Source organism: Solanum lycopersicum, chromosome 6 (genome assembly GCF_036512215.1).
Source record: "Solanum lycopersicum chromosome 6, SLM_r2.1".
Classification (NCBI taxonomy): Eukaryota; Viridiplantae; Streptophyta; class Magnoliopsida; order Solanales; family Solanaceae; genus Solanum; species Solanum lycopersicum.
The window spans coordinates 36,301,162-36,317,707 of NC_090805.1; the positions used below are offsets into that span (position 1 = coordinate 36,301,162).

Below are 16,546 nucleotides of genomic sequence, written 5' to 3' on the forward strand. Positions count from 1 at the left end.
GATATGAAGAACTTGGGAAAAATCAACCAAAGCCTGGGCCTATCGAAACAAGCTGTTGCATATCATGATTTCCTTTAATAATTGGCTAGTAAACAAATAATCTTATACTTGAGTAATTATACAATGAATATCTGCTAACTCAATATCGTACTATAACATGTACACACTCAAGTTACATCTCAAATTATGTTTAGAAGGTCTGCGGATATTAACTCTACTCTTTGCTAACACCATTAAGTAAATCATGGAGGAATACAAAATGGGGAACCTGGTTTCTCTTTAATACTCAGGTATGTACCATCCTTTTTTAATGCATGAATTTCCTGAGTTTGGGTCAAACATAAGCACTAATGAACCTGGTCGATCATCAAAAATTCAACTTTCTTAAAAATCACCAAGAACCCTCTTTGACAATAAGAATCTTTCACTCTCAAACTGCTCTAATGATGAAAATCTCAGTATTGAAGCCACTCATGCTTTAATTTAGGGGAACCTTGCTTTACCACCCACATCTGAACTAGGTTCACAAACTCCAAATTGATATTTCATCTATTCCAAATGTATAATGTGTCTATCCCTCAGGGGGAACAATTCTCATAGAAATAAATTGTTGCTTGTTTTTATTATTGACAAACAAATCTCTTTGTGCACAAAAATGTGGTGAATCTCTTACTTGTAGCTGGTACTAGTTCAAAATGTCTTCAATAAAAATCCTATAAAAGAATTCATGGAGGAATGAAAATGCTATAGAGTAGAGTTTTAAAACAAATAAATTAATGATGTACCTCATGTTTCTCTTGATGAAATTTCACATTCTAAAAAAATTGATCAGAATGAAGGAGCAGGTGCACAATGGGCATACTGCAAATTTTTTATGGCGGTAAACATCTTTTTCTTCCTCACTTTAGTAATCTTTGTCCCAATCCTCATCCGCAAATTTTTGACTCTTTGACTCCTTGATGTGCTTATGTCTGTCTCATACTCATAATATCATATGCTTTTGATTAAGGGCTTAAACTGGTACATATTTGTTTATTCTGTTTCTCATTGAAGATATTAATTGTGTATGAGTATAAGATGACTAATATCTTCGGATGAACTTACTATATTGTTAGCAGAAGTGTACTTGAAAGTGTTGCCCAAGTGGCTATGAGTTAAAAATGATATTGCACTCATTGAATGTTATTCGAGTTCTTTGGTTATTGATTTTCAATAATGCCAAAAGGGGGGAATAGGAACATATTATGCATAGTTTGTCATCACCAAAAAGGAAGAAATTGTTGGGGAATGAGAAAACATGAAGTTTTAGTTTTGATGGATGACAAAGAGTTGTAATAAAATGTTGAAAAATAGGAGAATATATAAATTAGTTTTGATGATTGATAAAGTGAAAGCATGGTTCACTACTTGTTGTCGTATGTGTACTCTATCTGCAGATGAAGATGACATAAACAATTATGAGAGATTGAGTCAAAGAAGAAAAAGTATTGCGGCAAAGAACAAAAAGTGCAGAAATAAAGAAGGAAACAAATATGGAAAGAAATAAAGAAGGAAAGAAATAAAAAGTAGCAATTTAAGTCAAAAAAGAAAATAAATAAAGAAGGTACATTCAAGTCAAATAAGGAAACAGGTAAATATAGACAAATTCAAGAAGGAAAAGGATTTGTAATTATTTTCCTTGTAGAAGTTGAAGACAAATCAAACTCTATAAGAGGATCAAGAAATTGAAGGAAAAAAGTTTCTTTGCAAATAACAAAAATCGAGAGAATTTTTCTAGCAAAGCCAGAACGATAGCCATTGCATATTCACGAAATACATCATCTTGAGAGCAGTATTTACAGGAGAAAAAATGCAGGTCTTCCTCACAGCAACGTAAGGACCAGGTCCACGAAATCTGTTCGACACTGAACAAATGAATGTTGAAGTCTGATCAAGTAAAGTCTAGGGTCATTAGTCTTTGTTGATTTGTTCTAGGTTTATTATTGAGTTGTAACAATTCCTAGATTGTGTAACAAGAAGTGAGTTTGACTTCTTGGAGTAGAGTCTTGAGAGAATTGGAACAAGAAGTGAGTTTGACTTCTTGGGAGAGAGGTTGTGAGAATTGTAAACAAAAAGTGGGTTTGACTTCTTGGGTTGTTAGAGTTAAGAAGACTTGAGAGTTTTTGTACACAAGAAGTGTGTTTGACTTTTTGTTGAGTGGAGAGTTTTCGATTATAGTTAATCTAAAAGGGTAAAAGTTTAGAGTTACATTCATTGATCATTGATTAACTGAGTTGTAAATCTTTAATTAATATAAAACTTCGATGTGGTTTTTCCTTTTCTTGAGTTAGGAAGGTTTTTACGATAAATCTTTGTTTAATTGTGTTGTGACGGAATTATAAGAACCCGGTTCTTGTAACAGGGTAAGGTTTCTTCAAGGAGAAATGATACTAACCCATGTTCTTTGACTTGGGAGGTCCTGACATTGTTCTTCATGACTCTGCACCAACTGAGTTGCCTGTACCAGTTGAATTACAATTGCCTGTACCAACTGAATTACCTCCCATTCCACTACTTGATCCTGTTTACTCAATAATATCATCTCAACCTCAGTTGAGAAAGTCTACTACAGGGTCGAAGCCTCCAATTTGGCTTCAGCACTTTATTCATCCAGTGAAAGGGAATGTTTCTTGTGCTTATTCTATATCCAAGTTTGTGAATTATTCCTCTCTTTCTTCTAAGTGTCAGTCTTTTTTAGCTGCTGTTTCTTCTGAAGTTGAGCCTACATCTTACGAAGAAGCTTTAAAGGATCCTAGATGGATTTCTGTCATGCAATCATACAATGATGCATGCCTAATGGATGTAGATGGGTAACAAGATCAAATATTAGTCTAATGGGGGAGGTTGAGAGATTCAATGCTAGACTTGTGCCTAAGGTATTTAACCAACAAGATGGCTTGGATTATCAAGAAAATTTTTCTCCTGTAGTTAAGATGGTAACTACGGGAGTTGTTATTGCTTTACTTGCTATGAACCTATGGCCTCTATTTCAAATTGATGTATATAATGTTTTCCTATATGATGATTATAAAAAGGAGGTGTATATGCAGTTTCCTTTGGAATTTGGTAGCTAAGAGGGGCATCAGGCATGCAGACTCCTCAAATCCCTATATGGTCTTAAACAAACATCTAGACAATGGAACCTAAAGCTCACAAATGCCTTATTATTATCTGGTTTTGTTCAGAGTCAATATGACTACTCTTTGTTTATTTTGAAGAGACATTCTAATCAAGTGATCATTCTTGTCTATGTTGATGATTTGTTAATTACTGGAGACGACAAAGCATTCATACAAGAGGCAAAATATTTGTTACATGCAACCTTCAAGATTAATGATCTTGGACCATTGAAGTATTTCCTAGGAATGGAGATATGCAGACACCAGAAAGGAATTTTGTTGTGCCAATGGAAATATGCCTTAGGACTTATAGATGAGGTTCGTTTAGGTGGCTGCAAACCAGAAATTACACCTCTTGAACAAAATATAAAACTTACAAGCTTGGGGTATGATCAACAGTGTGGTCTCAAAGAAGATCCACGACTACAAGATGTGAGGGGTTATCAAAAGTTGATAGGAAGGATGCATTATTTGACACTAACTAGGCCTGACATTGCCTATAGCCTTAAAACTCTAAGACAATTCATGAAGGCACCTAAGAAGTCTCATTTAGAGGCAGCATATACGATGTAGTCAGATACATAAAAAATGAGCAGGACTTGGAATTTTAATGCATGCAGAAGGCAAGGGTGTATTGGCAATATTTTTTTATGATGATTGGGCAAGTTGCCCAAACTCAAGAAGGTCTATAACTGGCTACATAGTGAAGTTTGGACAAACCCTGATATCATAGGAGTCTAGAAAACAAAATACAGTAGCTAGAAGTACAACACAGAGTATAGGAGCATGGCCTTGACAATATCTGAACTAATCTGGCTGGTTGGGTTGTTTAAATGTCTGGGAATTGAAATTTCCACACCTATTCAGTTGTTTACAGATAGTAAGTCAGCCATACAGATAGCAAACAATCATGTGTTTCATGAGAGGACAAATCACATAGATGTAGATTGTCACTTCATTTGAGAAGATACAACAAGGGCTGATACACCCAGAGCATGTTTCAAGAACTGAGCAGGAAGCAGATTTGTTGACAAAAGGGATTGGAGGCTATCAACACTATCATTTATTGTCCAAGCTAGGAGTCTTGAATGTGTTTATGCCACCTAGCTTGAAGGGAGATGTTGAGATGATCATAGAGAAAGGCTAATTAGAGTATAAGCTGAAAATGTATAGTTGATATTCTTTAATAACAGAATGTCTACTAGTTAATTAGAATGTTAACTGATTAGTTAAATGTAGTTAGACTATAAATAGTAGCTAGTACTCAACATGTAAACATCATTCTGAATACATCCTTTTTAAGTCAATATAACAAACAATTATTTACTCTCTCTGTGCTAGCTCTAGTATTGACCTAGAAGAACTCATATTGACTCTCCAACGGTGAATTTTGTTAGGACCACAAATAAGCAGGTGTAACACGGAAGCTACCAATGCAAACCTCGAAAGACCACGAGTAAGAAGACAACGAGAAATATACCAAAAGACACAAAAATTTAACGTGGTTCGGTCAATCGACCTATGTCCACAAAGGAGATGATCAATCCACTATAAATATGAGAGTACAAATACAGAGGGAAACAACCTCAACCAAATTCACTCAGAATACATGGGAGGTTCACACAAGTGATAACGTATCAAGCTTGTGACCCACAATTTCTCCCCCTAACCAAAACTCTCAAAGCCATTAAGACTACATTGTGAATGCTGATTAAGTTATAAGGAACGTGTCTCTATTTATAGAGTCCTAAACATTTTCCTACAAGTGAAAGACTAGTCAATCCAAAACCTATTCTTAAAAGGAAAACCTATTTATGGTAAGAAATTTAGGACAAATAAAACCCAACAAATTTATCAAAAGGCAAATAATGTACGCTCACACCTTCTAATCATTTTTAGTTTCCATAAGAAACAGTGTCTAATATTTTTTATATTTTTCACGAATTTCTTGTAGAAAGTAATAAAATTATGCAGAATAACTTTTGTTGATAATCATGTTAATTGCTCTTTTTTTTTATAAGATCCCTTAGTTTTTTGATAATATCTAGCAAAAGGATGAAAGTTGTTCACTTACAAATACTTGAAGGATGTTTTCTGCTAAAAATGATACTTTAAGAATGTTTTTAAGTTTGAGGATTAGTTAAATGATGTTTTCTAAAATGATACTTAAAAGATATAGTTTAAGTTTGCGGTATAGTCGAAGGATGTTTTTGACCAAAAACTCAACTATTGAATGTCAAATAAATAAAATAAAATCTTTTTTTGCTAATAAATTAAAAATCGATTATTTATGTCAGATTCACGACAACTTCAATATGGAAAATGTTGTAGTCTTACCTCATTTAAGTAACAACACTTTGTGGTTTATGGAAGAAAGTAATTGATTTTATGCCTAATTTGTGATTCATTTTCTTAATTAACTGAGGCAGTCATAGTACTTGCTAATATATAGTACTTAATTGACTGAAGCACCTTTGTATATATATAATTTTTTTTTCCTTAAACGATTGTTTCCTTTCCATCTTTTTGACTTGGTTTAATTATGTGACATCTTTTATAATTTTACTTTTATACAGTACGTTGCTTTAATCTTGTTGCTATAAATGGGATTGTTGAATTTCTTATCTTTTATGATAGTAATTCATGAGTTTTGAATAGTGAATTCTGGTATTTAATGTTGCAATTGAATCTGTCTCCTTTGTGTTGTTGGTTGTATCTCTAAATATGCCTTATAATACATGGGTTTAAATTCGTGTTTATAGTAATATATGAATCTGAAATATGTATTGCATTAACAGAAATTTAGTTTGGATGTGGATCGTCTTAAATAATTGCCAGGGACTTTGGAGTGGTTGGAGGCTATTTAATTTATAAGAGTTTTCAAGCTTTGTTCAAGCATGCTTCTTATTATTTAGCTTGTAATATTTTGTAATAAACACACTAGAATAATAAGGATTCGGGGCTTCTATTGTGTGAGGTGGGGAAATTATATGCTGGCGTATTTCTTTACTTCTTTTTCCATGTCTCACTTTCTTATTTTCCTTTTACTTATTCTTATTTAACTATTTAACTCAACTTCAATTGTTGAAGTTGTCTCTATTTTTCTTTCTCAAATTCATTGTTCAACTCTGCTTTTTCATAATTTGGATCAGACATATATACATACATACATATATATATATATATATATATATATATATATATATATATATATATATATATATCCTAAACTTTAGTTACTCGGAAAGTAAAGGAAATTATGAGGTCTAATTTCAAATTTTCTAATTAAGCCAACACGTCCCTAGGTATCACCTACATATATAAATCAAATCTTTCATTTATCGTTTGAACTTAAATTAAACGGTTGATTATATCATTCCTATAGAGGAACAAATATTTGTAGCCTCCTTGAATTCTCTTACGTACGGATTGGTTTGAATTTTAAAGTTTTAAATACTTAAAAATCAACTTTCATAATTACGTTTTATTTTTTTGGGTAGATCAGTTTGCAATTCGATCTTTCTTATAAATCCATTGTATTATACATGTGGATTATCCATTGGATTTATCCAAACAAATTGGATTCATGAATTGTTGCTTCTACTACGATAAGAGATAATTATGTATCTATTAATTAGATGATTTTTGAGAGCGACATCTCAACACTACAAATAGAAATATCACTCACCATTTGAAACACACTTGAAAAGAAGAAAAGTCTTCTCCTTCATCTACTTCTCTTGTCTTTTCCTCTTTATGATTATATTATTATGAGCTTGATTTTATAACACGTTATCAGCACGAGACTCTAGCCAGTTGAGATTGAGTATTTGTTTTTCTTTAGCTCATATTTTGGTTGATCTCATTATGAGAATCAAGGTATTAGATTCACAAAATCAGGTATGTATTTTCTAAAATCTTTTTATAATTTAGAATACAATAGTGTTCGGTCACTAACATTGATTAGGAACCAAAAGCATATACTACTATTGGTTGAATATGACATGCTATACAAAATATCTTAAATGGAAGAAGGTATAAAGTTTTAATAGCATGAGTTTGAATATTATTTTGATTGTTTTGAAAAATTCAAAGGCTAAGTCATGTTGTATTTTGGTCTATCATACCATTAGTTAAGGGTAAGACGGTGGATTCAAGTTTCATGGCACCAAAAGGGTAAGACATCAGGTTAAAGTCTGGATGCACCATAATGAAAAAACGTTTAAGGGTAAGACGGTAGATTCATGTTCTATCGCACCAAGAGGGTAATACATCAATCTGAGTTTTAATGCACCATAATGATACAGTATTGAGTTCGAGTCTCACAGATTATGACCTAACTTGCCTTGTATGGATAAGACATTGAGCTTGAGTGTCAATGCACCATATTGATGATAAAAATGATGACTGAGGCAAAATAATATATTTTTAATGAAAAGTTTTGAAATTCATCATATTGAATTTGCTCCAATCCTTGAAAATGATGATAATTAAAGTGCACAAATAGACACTTTAACTATCCTATCTTTCAATAAATAAACACGCGATTTTTGGAGTCAAAGTGCGTGAAATGCAAACACTGCCACGTGTATTAGTGAGTCAATCAGTGGTTGCCAACTAACTAAAAATTTTACATGTCTTTTTTTTAAAAAAAATATCTTACTTGTCATTTTGAAATAAAAAAAAAATTAATTTAATTTTAATTAATATAAAAGAGATTCATTAAGGGTAGAATTGTCATTTCAACATTTTTTTACCTTTATGGGCCTCGAAAATTATCCCTCACTCGCGCAGAATTCGTGCGCATTTCACCTATTTTGCCAGGTAGGAATCGCATGTTTATTTATTAAAAGATTGGATAGTTAAAGCGTCTATTTGTGCACTGTAAAAGTTTAAGATCAAAGTTAAAATTTGAAGTCAAATTTAGGGTCCAATACATGTATTATGCCTTAAAAAGAAGTTAAAAGGAGAAGGAAGAACAATTCTTTTTCAAATAAAAGAAGCTTTGATTGATTTAATGTCATTTATAAAAAAAGAGTCAGTTTTTCTCAATTCGTGGGTTGAGAATCAATCTGATTAGACAACGGCTAAATTATAAGTTCAACGCAAGTGAGCTTTTTATTAATTCATTTTGTGTTTAATATTATGGGTGTGTTTGGTATGAAGGAAAATATGAAAATGTTTTTCAAATTTTTCTCAAGTTTGATTGGATAAATGTTAAGGAAAATATTTTTCAAAACTTTCTTCCAACTTCAAATTACAATTTTTTGTTTAAAAAAAAAATTAAACTTTGTTTTTAAAAAGTATTTCCAATTTAAAATTTTTGTTTTCACCCATCCCAGCTCCTTACCACCCCCGTCCCAAAAAAAATAGTTTAGAGTTTGTTTTTAAAAATACTTTCAATTTCATTTTTTTGTTTTTCACCCCATCCCACCCCTACCCTGACCCCCTCCAAAAAAAAAAAATTAAATTTCTTTTTAAAAATTAATTTTAATTTCAAACTTTTATTTTCCCCCCCATTCCATCCCAACCCACTCCTAATCCCCCGGCAACTACCATCCCCCTCCTCACCCCCCCCCCCCCCCCCCGCCCCCAAAAAAAATTTAATTTTTTTTAGAAAACATTTCCAATTTCAATTTTTTACTATTTCATCTCACCCTTCCAACGACCCCCCCCCCCCCCCTCTCTCCCCATCAAAAAATAATAATAAAATTTATTTTTTATTACTTTTTGACTACATCCATCCCACCCACTCCTACCAGCGAATCCCACCCCCTAAAAAAATTAAATTTATTTTTAAAAAATATTTTTGATTTAAAGTTTTTTTTTACCCCATCTCACCCCCTCCCCCCCCCCCCCCCAAAAAAAAATAAATTTATTTATATAAAATATTTTAAATTTCAATTCAAAATTATTTTCTAGTCTTTAGTAAAAGTAAAAATATTTTTTATTAATAAATTAAACACTGAAAATAGTTTTTCAAGAACTGTTTTTCATGCACCAATTAAAAATGAAAAAATAAGTCAAAAATGTACTTTCTCGATGAAATCATTTTCCAGGAAACCAAACAAACCTTATATAAGAAGTGGATGCTAAATAAAATATCCAAAAAAAAAGGAGGAAAAAAAGAAAATACAAATCCTGATCAAAGAAATATGCCATTAGTGGGCCTATATTTTTGCTTCTATCGCTATTCAGGCACTCAATGAATCAGATTTTTGAGCAACTATATATAATTAAGAAGATTAATTGCGGTAAATTAACATACGCTAAACTTCTAGGTTCACCTTAATAATTGTTCCCAAAAATTCCATACCTCTATATATCATTTCTACTCTTCTTATTCAGTGACTCAATAAAGTTCCTTACATATAGTACATAACAATACCTACTATAATTAGTTAAGAAAGTAATCAATATATTACTTCCTCCATTTTATTTTATTTGTCATTTTTTTTATAAATAGTTGCACCAAAACATTTATCATTTTATAAAATTTATACATATATTACCATATTTTGCCAATAATACACTTGATAGAGTAATATAATTAGAGCCGTAAATATGGGGTTGGGCCGGCCTGACCCAACCAGGGATTTGATAAGAATGACTAAGATTTTTGGAGCCTATTTAAGAAAAGAACTTTTTAATCTCGGCCTGAACAAGTCTACTCATTTATGGGACTTTATAAATATCGGTAGGGCCGCCCCCTAAGCCAATAACAATTAATTAAAAAATATAGTATCATATTAATATTTAAAATTAAAGAGAGTCCAAACTCAAAACAATTAGATTAATATTTCTATTTAGATATTTATTCTTTTACTTGAAAAAAACTTAATAAATATCATAAAGATAATTTTATTTGTCGATTTGATGAACAAATAGTAACATTAAAATCATGTAATATTATTTTTCGATATTTATGATAATGTTTTAATATAATTTATAATTAAATCTAATATTTTTAAAAATATATATTTTTTTAAAAAATGGACTAGCCTAACAAGCCTGTAGCCTACGGGCTTTTGGGTTGGTTCGACTATTTTTTGGTCCACACAAAAAATGAGCTAGTCCGGCCTGACCCATAAAATGTCAAAACCTGTATAAATTAGCCCGGATGAGTGGAATAGCCAATATTGATAGCTCTAAGCATAATTAATCCTGAAAATATATTCATTTATTATAAAGTTGACTTTAAAAAACATTAAATAAAGGTAGAAGGGTAAAATCACATCATTTCTTAATTCAAGTGCAAAACAAAAAAATGACATATAAAATAGAACGGAAAAAATATTACTTTTGAACCAACACAAGAAACGAAATATTAAAAACTTCGAGAACCGTATGTATAAATTTGGTATGAATGCGTTATTTCATAGTAGAAGCATTTTTCATCTTCAAAAACTCGAACACTGCTCACTCTAACACATATTTGTCTTTATGTATGCTTCAACCTTAATATATATTGTCTCTAATACATCAATTTATCAATCATCAAAACAACTTCATCTTAAACGTACAATCAAATATCATAGTTATTTACAATTTGGGGTGGAAAATATAATAGAATTATATTCCTTGTGGAAAAATGAAACCAAAAATCAAATAGGACAAGTAATGATGCTCCAATTCTTGGAAAAGATAATATTGCCAAGCAATTCTCTTTGCAATAATTCTTTTTCACATTTTGCAAGATTTTATCTTTGCAGAATCATTACATTTATACACAGTTTTTTCTTCTTTTTTGTTTTGACCAATTTTATGTGGGAGAAGAATGAAAAATTAGCTGTACTAGTAGTAGATAAAAATTGTGTTGTGGTGGATGATATCAAGGATAGAAAAGTTTAGCAAACAAAAGCTCATTCCATGTATCTTGAAGACCAGGTAAGCACCAATGTACACAATCAGCATAGCTAACTGGATTCGCTAATTGTTCCGCTGTTAATGGACTCCATTGCTTCTTGTAAATTGATGTATGTGCATCTTTTCTGTAACTCGAGAGTTGTGTTATGTTGAGAAATGTAATCGGCACCTTTGATCTACGAAACACTTGTCCAATCACTTCCATTATGCTTTTTCTACTATCTGATCCCCAGTAACTCTCATCCTCGATCATTCTTGTTTCATTGTAACAGTTCTTATTTGGTTCTCCACCCCAATCTATGCTCCTGTAAAAAAAATAATGATATTCATACATTTTATATTTTACCCTCAAATTTTATTACTTTTCGAAGAAAATTGAATTGTTACTTTTGATGGGAAGGTGACATGCTAGTGAAAAAAACTCTGGTTTTCTTTGGATCCATGTTCTTTTTCACCCATCTCAGCATACTCTTCATTCCCATTCGATATGCATCCTCTGTCGATACCATTGCTATATCCTTCACTTCATCGTCAAAAGACCCTTGCCTGTGTCAATTTCATGTTTATATCATTAGTAAAAATAGAGGAAAGAAACACAATCGAATGAAATGAAAGGCGATAGATGATTACAAAATCTTGAATTCTAGGCCAGTCATCCACCAAAGGTAAGTATTAAAAACGACTATATCAGCGCCTTTCCAATTCTTTCCGTGCTTATTGATGGAGCCTTTTCGTACTACTCTATCGGATATTCTATGTACAACTGCATCGTCTGAATTTGATTCTAGAAGAAATGGTGCCCAGTAGAATTCAATAGTCGCGTTGTAGTCCTGCAGTATTGATTTGGTTCAAGCAACGAAACATTTGATAAAATCAACTTAGCTAGACATAAAATTTTATATGTAACTTTAAAATGACAGCACCTTAGCAGTGAAAACAGTGAGGGAACCAAAAGTTTCCATGGACTTGGCATTCTCAGGTATGAGTCTATGGAGAAGACAAACCATCGAAACATATTGTCCTCTGTTTAACGAATCTCCCACATATAACATCCTCTTCCCACGAAGTGTTTCCAACATTAGTGTCGCGTTGAAACTGCAATATTATGGAAGTGTAGCTAAATCATTGATCATATCATTGAAATACCATAATCTTTGCCTTCTAAATCCGAATATGAAACAGAGAACTTGAAGTACACAATAAACCAACATTTTCAAAGACGAAGAGTATAATGTAGAAATTAACCAGATTAACTATCAATAATCATTTCTCAAAACCAAAAATAGGTAGCGGCGAGTAACTAGCAATCAACTCAGGGTTTTCTTCATGGCCTCGCTCTTTATGTCACATGTATGTGATGGATCCAGAGCTTAAAGGTTATTGAGTTTGGATTCTAAAATATGCTAACAATATACGCAAGTACTTATTTTTTACTCTCATGTATTGTAATAGTAACTACAGAATGCTTAGATCTTACATCATCCTGACCAAGAGCTAGGGGTTTCGTCTGAATCTCTCTTCAACGGAAAATTACGTTATTTATAAATGATTAAAATTATTGCTTGTGTATACACATTATATGTTGAACGCCCATCGACTAGTTGGTGTGTTTATTCCTTCATATTTTGAACTCTATGAAAATTTTTGCTCTTCCAGTGATCCTGATCCATCAACTTGATCAAGTTAAAGAATTATATTGCAAGTGTCACTTAATTATAACTATAACTAATGTCCAATAATATGTTGGTGGGCTAATGATAACTAGATAGCGAATATGAGAAAAATAGAGTTAAAATCTAAACGTGCCTTGGAAGAGAACAACCATGAGGTTGCCATCTCCATTGTCGATAATCTTTGTCTGGCCTGCCTTGTTTTTGGCAAGTCAATTGTGGCTGTATGTAAGGACACTCCTCTTCCTCGTACAGTGGCCGGCTATCATCATGAACCCACCTACCACTGAACACGTCACAGCCATCCTCTGTCTCTCCAATGGCAAATGGTAACTTCTTGTTCTTGTCTACAAGAAACACATTCAATTTCAACATCCAATTTTAAAGAAGTACAATTGCGTTAATAGTTAGTTACTTACTGATTCTTGAGATTGAATTGGGAGGAGCAGATAGACTAGAATACTCAAGCTGGCTAAAAATGCAGCTAAAATCCTCACTATAAAGAATGGTGACAAAAACAATGAAGGCTAATAGAGTGAATAGGAAAGGAGAAAGACGATTCTTTCGAACAATCGAAGAAGAAGAGGGAGGCGGCTTCATTGCTTTGAAGCCTTTGGCAGCAGAGTGACTCTGTTTTTCTTCTTCTTCGTCAGATAATATAAGGAAAAAAAAGAAGTGTTTTGAAATTTATATTAATTAAAAAAAATAAGTCATATAAATTGGTACACCGAAAATATATTATAACTATTTTAAATCTCTTAATTTATTAAATTGGTTGCTTGTTACCATCCTTATTATTATTATTATTATGATGATGATTGTGGTATCATCATTGTTATATTAGGTTTGAAGGAAAATTGATAAAAGTAAAGGGCATGAGGAATAATATATGGGTTATACACTATTTAAGCAACGTAGTTAGTAGTTGAGTGCATTTTATATATTCAGTTTAGGTAATAATAATATGATTGAACCAAACACGGACAAGGGCAACTATATTTTTTCAATAAAATAACATTCATATTAAACCATGCATTGATTTTTGTCTTTTTTAATTTCCTACCATCACTACATTATTATTGTTTTCGTAATTTCTTGGTGTCACATTTCCTTTTACATAGCTATTTCTAAAGTGACCATCAAAGTGATGGTCACTAATTTAATACATAAATACATTTTTAACTTAGCCACAATAACTGACGTTTGTTCTTTAATTTTGAATAAACATTTTTTCGTAAATATGTATTTGCTTATTCAGTTATAAATGTCTATTTATGCACATCTAAAATTGAAGAATATAAATATGAACTGAAGTTAATAAGTTAGAGGAATATTTATGTATTATGCCTTATTTAATTATTGATGGCGCGTTACCATCAAAACTTATGAGATTTGTATAACTTGGAGTGATATTTAAATTGTCTATTTTTATACTTTACAGCCTAATGGTTTGAGGTAAAGTAACGTGGGAATTTGATGGATGATAGAATTTCCAAACAACAATGATTTTCCCTTAGCTTCTAAGTTAAGGGTAGAGGGGTTTTGCAAAAGATGTGAAATCATTTTCTACACTTCGTATTGGTGAATTTAAGAAATTTGGGAAAACAAATATTTAAGTAGCAGCCAAACTATGATTGTTTAATCAAAGGGTTTAGTTAGAGAGTGATTGAGTTTCTGGTAACATTTCATATTCATTTTAGTTGGCAAGATCGTCTATCTCTACATTCTACACAAATCTTTCACATGGGGCAGGTGACCACCGTTGACAAACTATGGTTTAAGAACTTTTTAGTTTTTATCTAAATAAGATTCTATTAAAAAGTTTTTATCTAAATAAGATTCTATTAATAAGCAGAATTTATGGTGATCTCTTAAAATTAGCAGTTTTATTTGGACACTTCAAGTAGGCTTCGTTTCGTTTGAAATATTTGTAGTAGGACTCTTGTGTCATGTTGACAGTGCGTGTGATCCATTCACTAAAGGTGTGTGAAAACTTTTATTTACTCATTTTTTTTTTCTTCTTCGTTTCTCAAGTCACTAAAGCTATCATTTTTTCAAAAGCTTAAACTGCTTCGACGAAGGTCTAAAATTTCAGACCATAATTGTTCTCAAGCCAATTTTATTTTATTTTTTTTAAAAAATTGATTTTCTTCTTTGTTGTGTTGTTTTTCTATAGCTACTTTGCATCACTGCTCTCCATCTTTTTAACCGGAAGAAATAGCTATCAACACCCATATTTAATATTCTCTCTTCCTCCCCCACTCCCCCACAAAACAACAGTAAGAAATATAAAATACAAATTTTAAAAGAAAATGTAAATAGAAAAAAAATGTGAATTCACACTTAGATACGGTTAATAATTTTTTTAAACTCAATTTATTTTTTATTATTATTAGATGAAAACACCAATTCTTTGATTTTAATAATTTGTGTATTTTTTTACGTTAAATCCAAATTAATTTTTCTATAAGAGATAGAGAGAGTTTAGAAATAGGACTATGTGGTGAGGGTCGAGGGGTATGGGGTTATTTCTGCAAAAGAGATTTTCAGGTATGGTGGAGAAGATGACACTGAGAGAGGGGAGGGGGAGTGTAAAGTATTTTTTTTTGAAAAACATTTATTTTATTTTGTTTATCAAATAATAGAAGGATTGGGACAAGACCTACGACATCTCAACACTACTAGCTGTAAGGTAAAGGTGAAGTCCTTTGAAATATAAAAAGGTTCACCAAAATAGATTGAAATATCACACGACCTCAACGAAACGTGTGTTGATGATCCTTAATACCTGCATGTCAAACTTTTGCTTCATGAACTTTTTTAGGGCATATCCAAGCTCAATTTGTGCTCATTTTCGGGACACAAATTACTTGAGTAATTGGGATCCTTTGACGAGTTGACAAGTGGTGAATTTGGACTCATTTAAAGCTCTTTTCATGTGATTTTGTGGCACTCAAAGTAGAGAAAGAGACTAATTATGCTTTGAATTGTGTTGTTTCAGGAGTTCTAATGTTGGAAAGAAAATTTTGATCAAAAGTGGAATAAGAGCTGAAAAAGAGCAAACCCTGGCAGAAAAAAATAAGTCTAAGCTATTGCATCTGCGGAGCACGGGCTACTTAAGCGAACCAGCCAGCTATCCGCTTAAGCGAGGATGCAGGGTTCAGCTAACTCGTATTTCAGTTGGGGATTTGAAGATTGTGTTTTATTTTAGTAATATCATTTATCTTTCTTCATTCCTTGTTCTTAATTGCTATAAATGTGGGCATAGTGACTTCTATGGAATTGGGGATTTTGTGTTAGAAATAGACAGTCGATTAATTGTGTAACACCCCAGAAAATTTTTTTGAACTAAGATTTGAGATGTTAATCGTAATGAGTGAGATTTTACAAAGGAATTAAAAATTTCTTAAGTATAAAGGTCAACTTTCTAGATTTAGCACCAGTAGTTCCAAAAAGAATTAAATTGGGAATAATAAAAATCTGAAATTTTGAGAGTAAAGCTAAGTATGAGTTTTGGGTCAACTTCAAATGATCATAACTCCTAGCACAGAATGAGTTAGGTGTGCTACAAGATACCATAGGAAATATCTTTGAATTATCTTTCCAAAAGAAACAAGTTTGCTAATTTTTGAGTTAGTATGAGTGAGGTATGACCTTTTGAAGTTATGCTGTCTAGTTAAGGAAAGTTAGCTGAAAATAGTGAGGGGTATTTTAATCAATTCCTTACTCAATCATATTTAATTCGTTTTTAGTAATATTTTTTAGGGTTAAAATCCTTTTAGGTTCAGTTTTAAAATCCTAATATACACCTAGGGTTTTAGTTGATATTTCAAGAAGAGGAAAGAAGAGAAA

General features: G+C 31.9%; 2 protein-coding genes across 2 annotated transcripts; one reads left to right on the forward strand and one right to left on the reverse strand.

The window, feature by feature from the left end:
• Nucleotides 1–2,873: 2,873 nt before the first annotated feature.
• Nucleotides 2,874–3,731, forward strand: LOC138349370 (uncharacterized mitochondrial protein AtMg00810-like). Its single transcript, XM_069299696.1, has 2 exons — nucleotides 2,874–2,975; nucleotides 3,258–3,731. Exons 1-2 carry the CDS (start codon nucleotides 2,874–2,876, stop codon nucleotides 3,729–3,731), a joined length of 576 nt encoding a protein of 191 aa, XP_069155797.1.
• A 6,783-nt stretch (nucleotides 3,732–10,514) lies between these two features.
• On the reverse strand, nucleotides 10,515–13,401 carry LOC101244192 (protein trichome birefringence-like 33). The gene is made up of 6 exons (XM_004240859.5): nucleotides 13,114–13,401; nucleotides 12,831–13,041; nucleotides 11,948–12,119; nucleotides 11,655–11,854; nucleotides 11,412–11,570; nucleotides 10,515–11,329 (listed from the first exon to the last, which is right to left on the reverse strand). The coding sequence occupies exons 1-6, from the start codon at nucleotides 13,292–13,294 to the stop codon at nucleotides 10,990–10,992; spliced, it is 1,263 nt and encodes a 420-aa protein (XP_004240907.1). The 5' UTR covers nucleotides 13,295–13,401; the 3' UTR covers nucleotides 10,515–10,989.
• Nucleotides 13,402–16,546: the final 3,145 nt, after the last annotated feature.

Bases quoted from the DNA above. Each gene is read 5' to 3' on its own strand.
- LOC101244192 (XM_004240859.5), bottom strand. From the start codon at position 13,294: ATGAAGCCGCCTCCCTCTTCTTCTTCGATTGTTCGAAAGAATCGTCTT. The intron at 13,042-13,113 runs GTAAGTAACTAA...TGTTTCTTGTAG, and splicing joins CAATTCAATCTCAAGAATCA to ACAAGAACAAGAAGTTACCA. The intron at 12,120-12,830 runs GCACGTTTAGAT...ATAATATTGCAG, and splicing joins CATGGTTGTTCTCTTCCAAG to TTTCAACGCGACACTAATGT.
- LOC138349370 (XM_069299696.1), top strand. From the start codon at position 2,874: ATGGGGGAGGTTGAGAGATTCAATGCTAGACTTGTGCCTAAGGTATTT. The intron at 2,976-3,257 runs GTAACTACGGGA...TTTATTTTGAAG, and splicing joins TTTCTCCTGTAGTTAAGATG to AGACATTCTAATCAAGTGAT.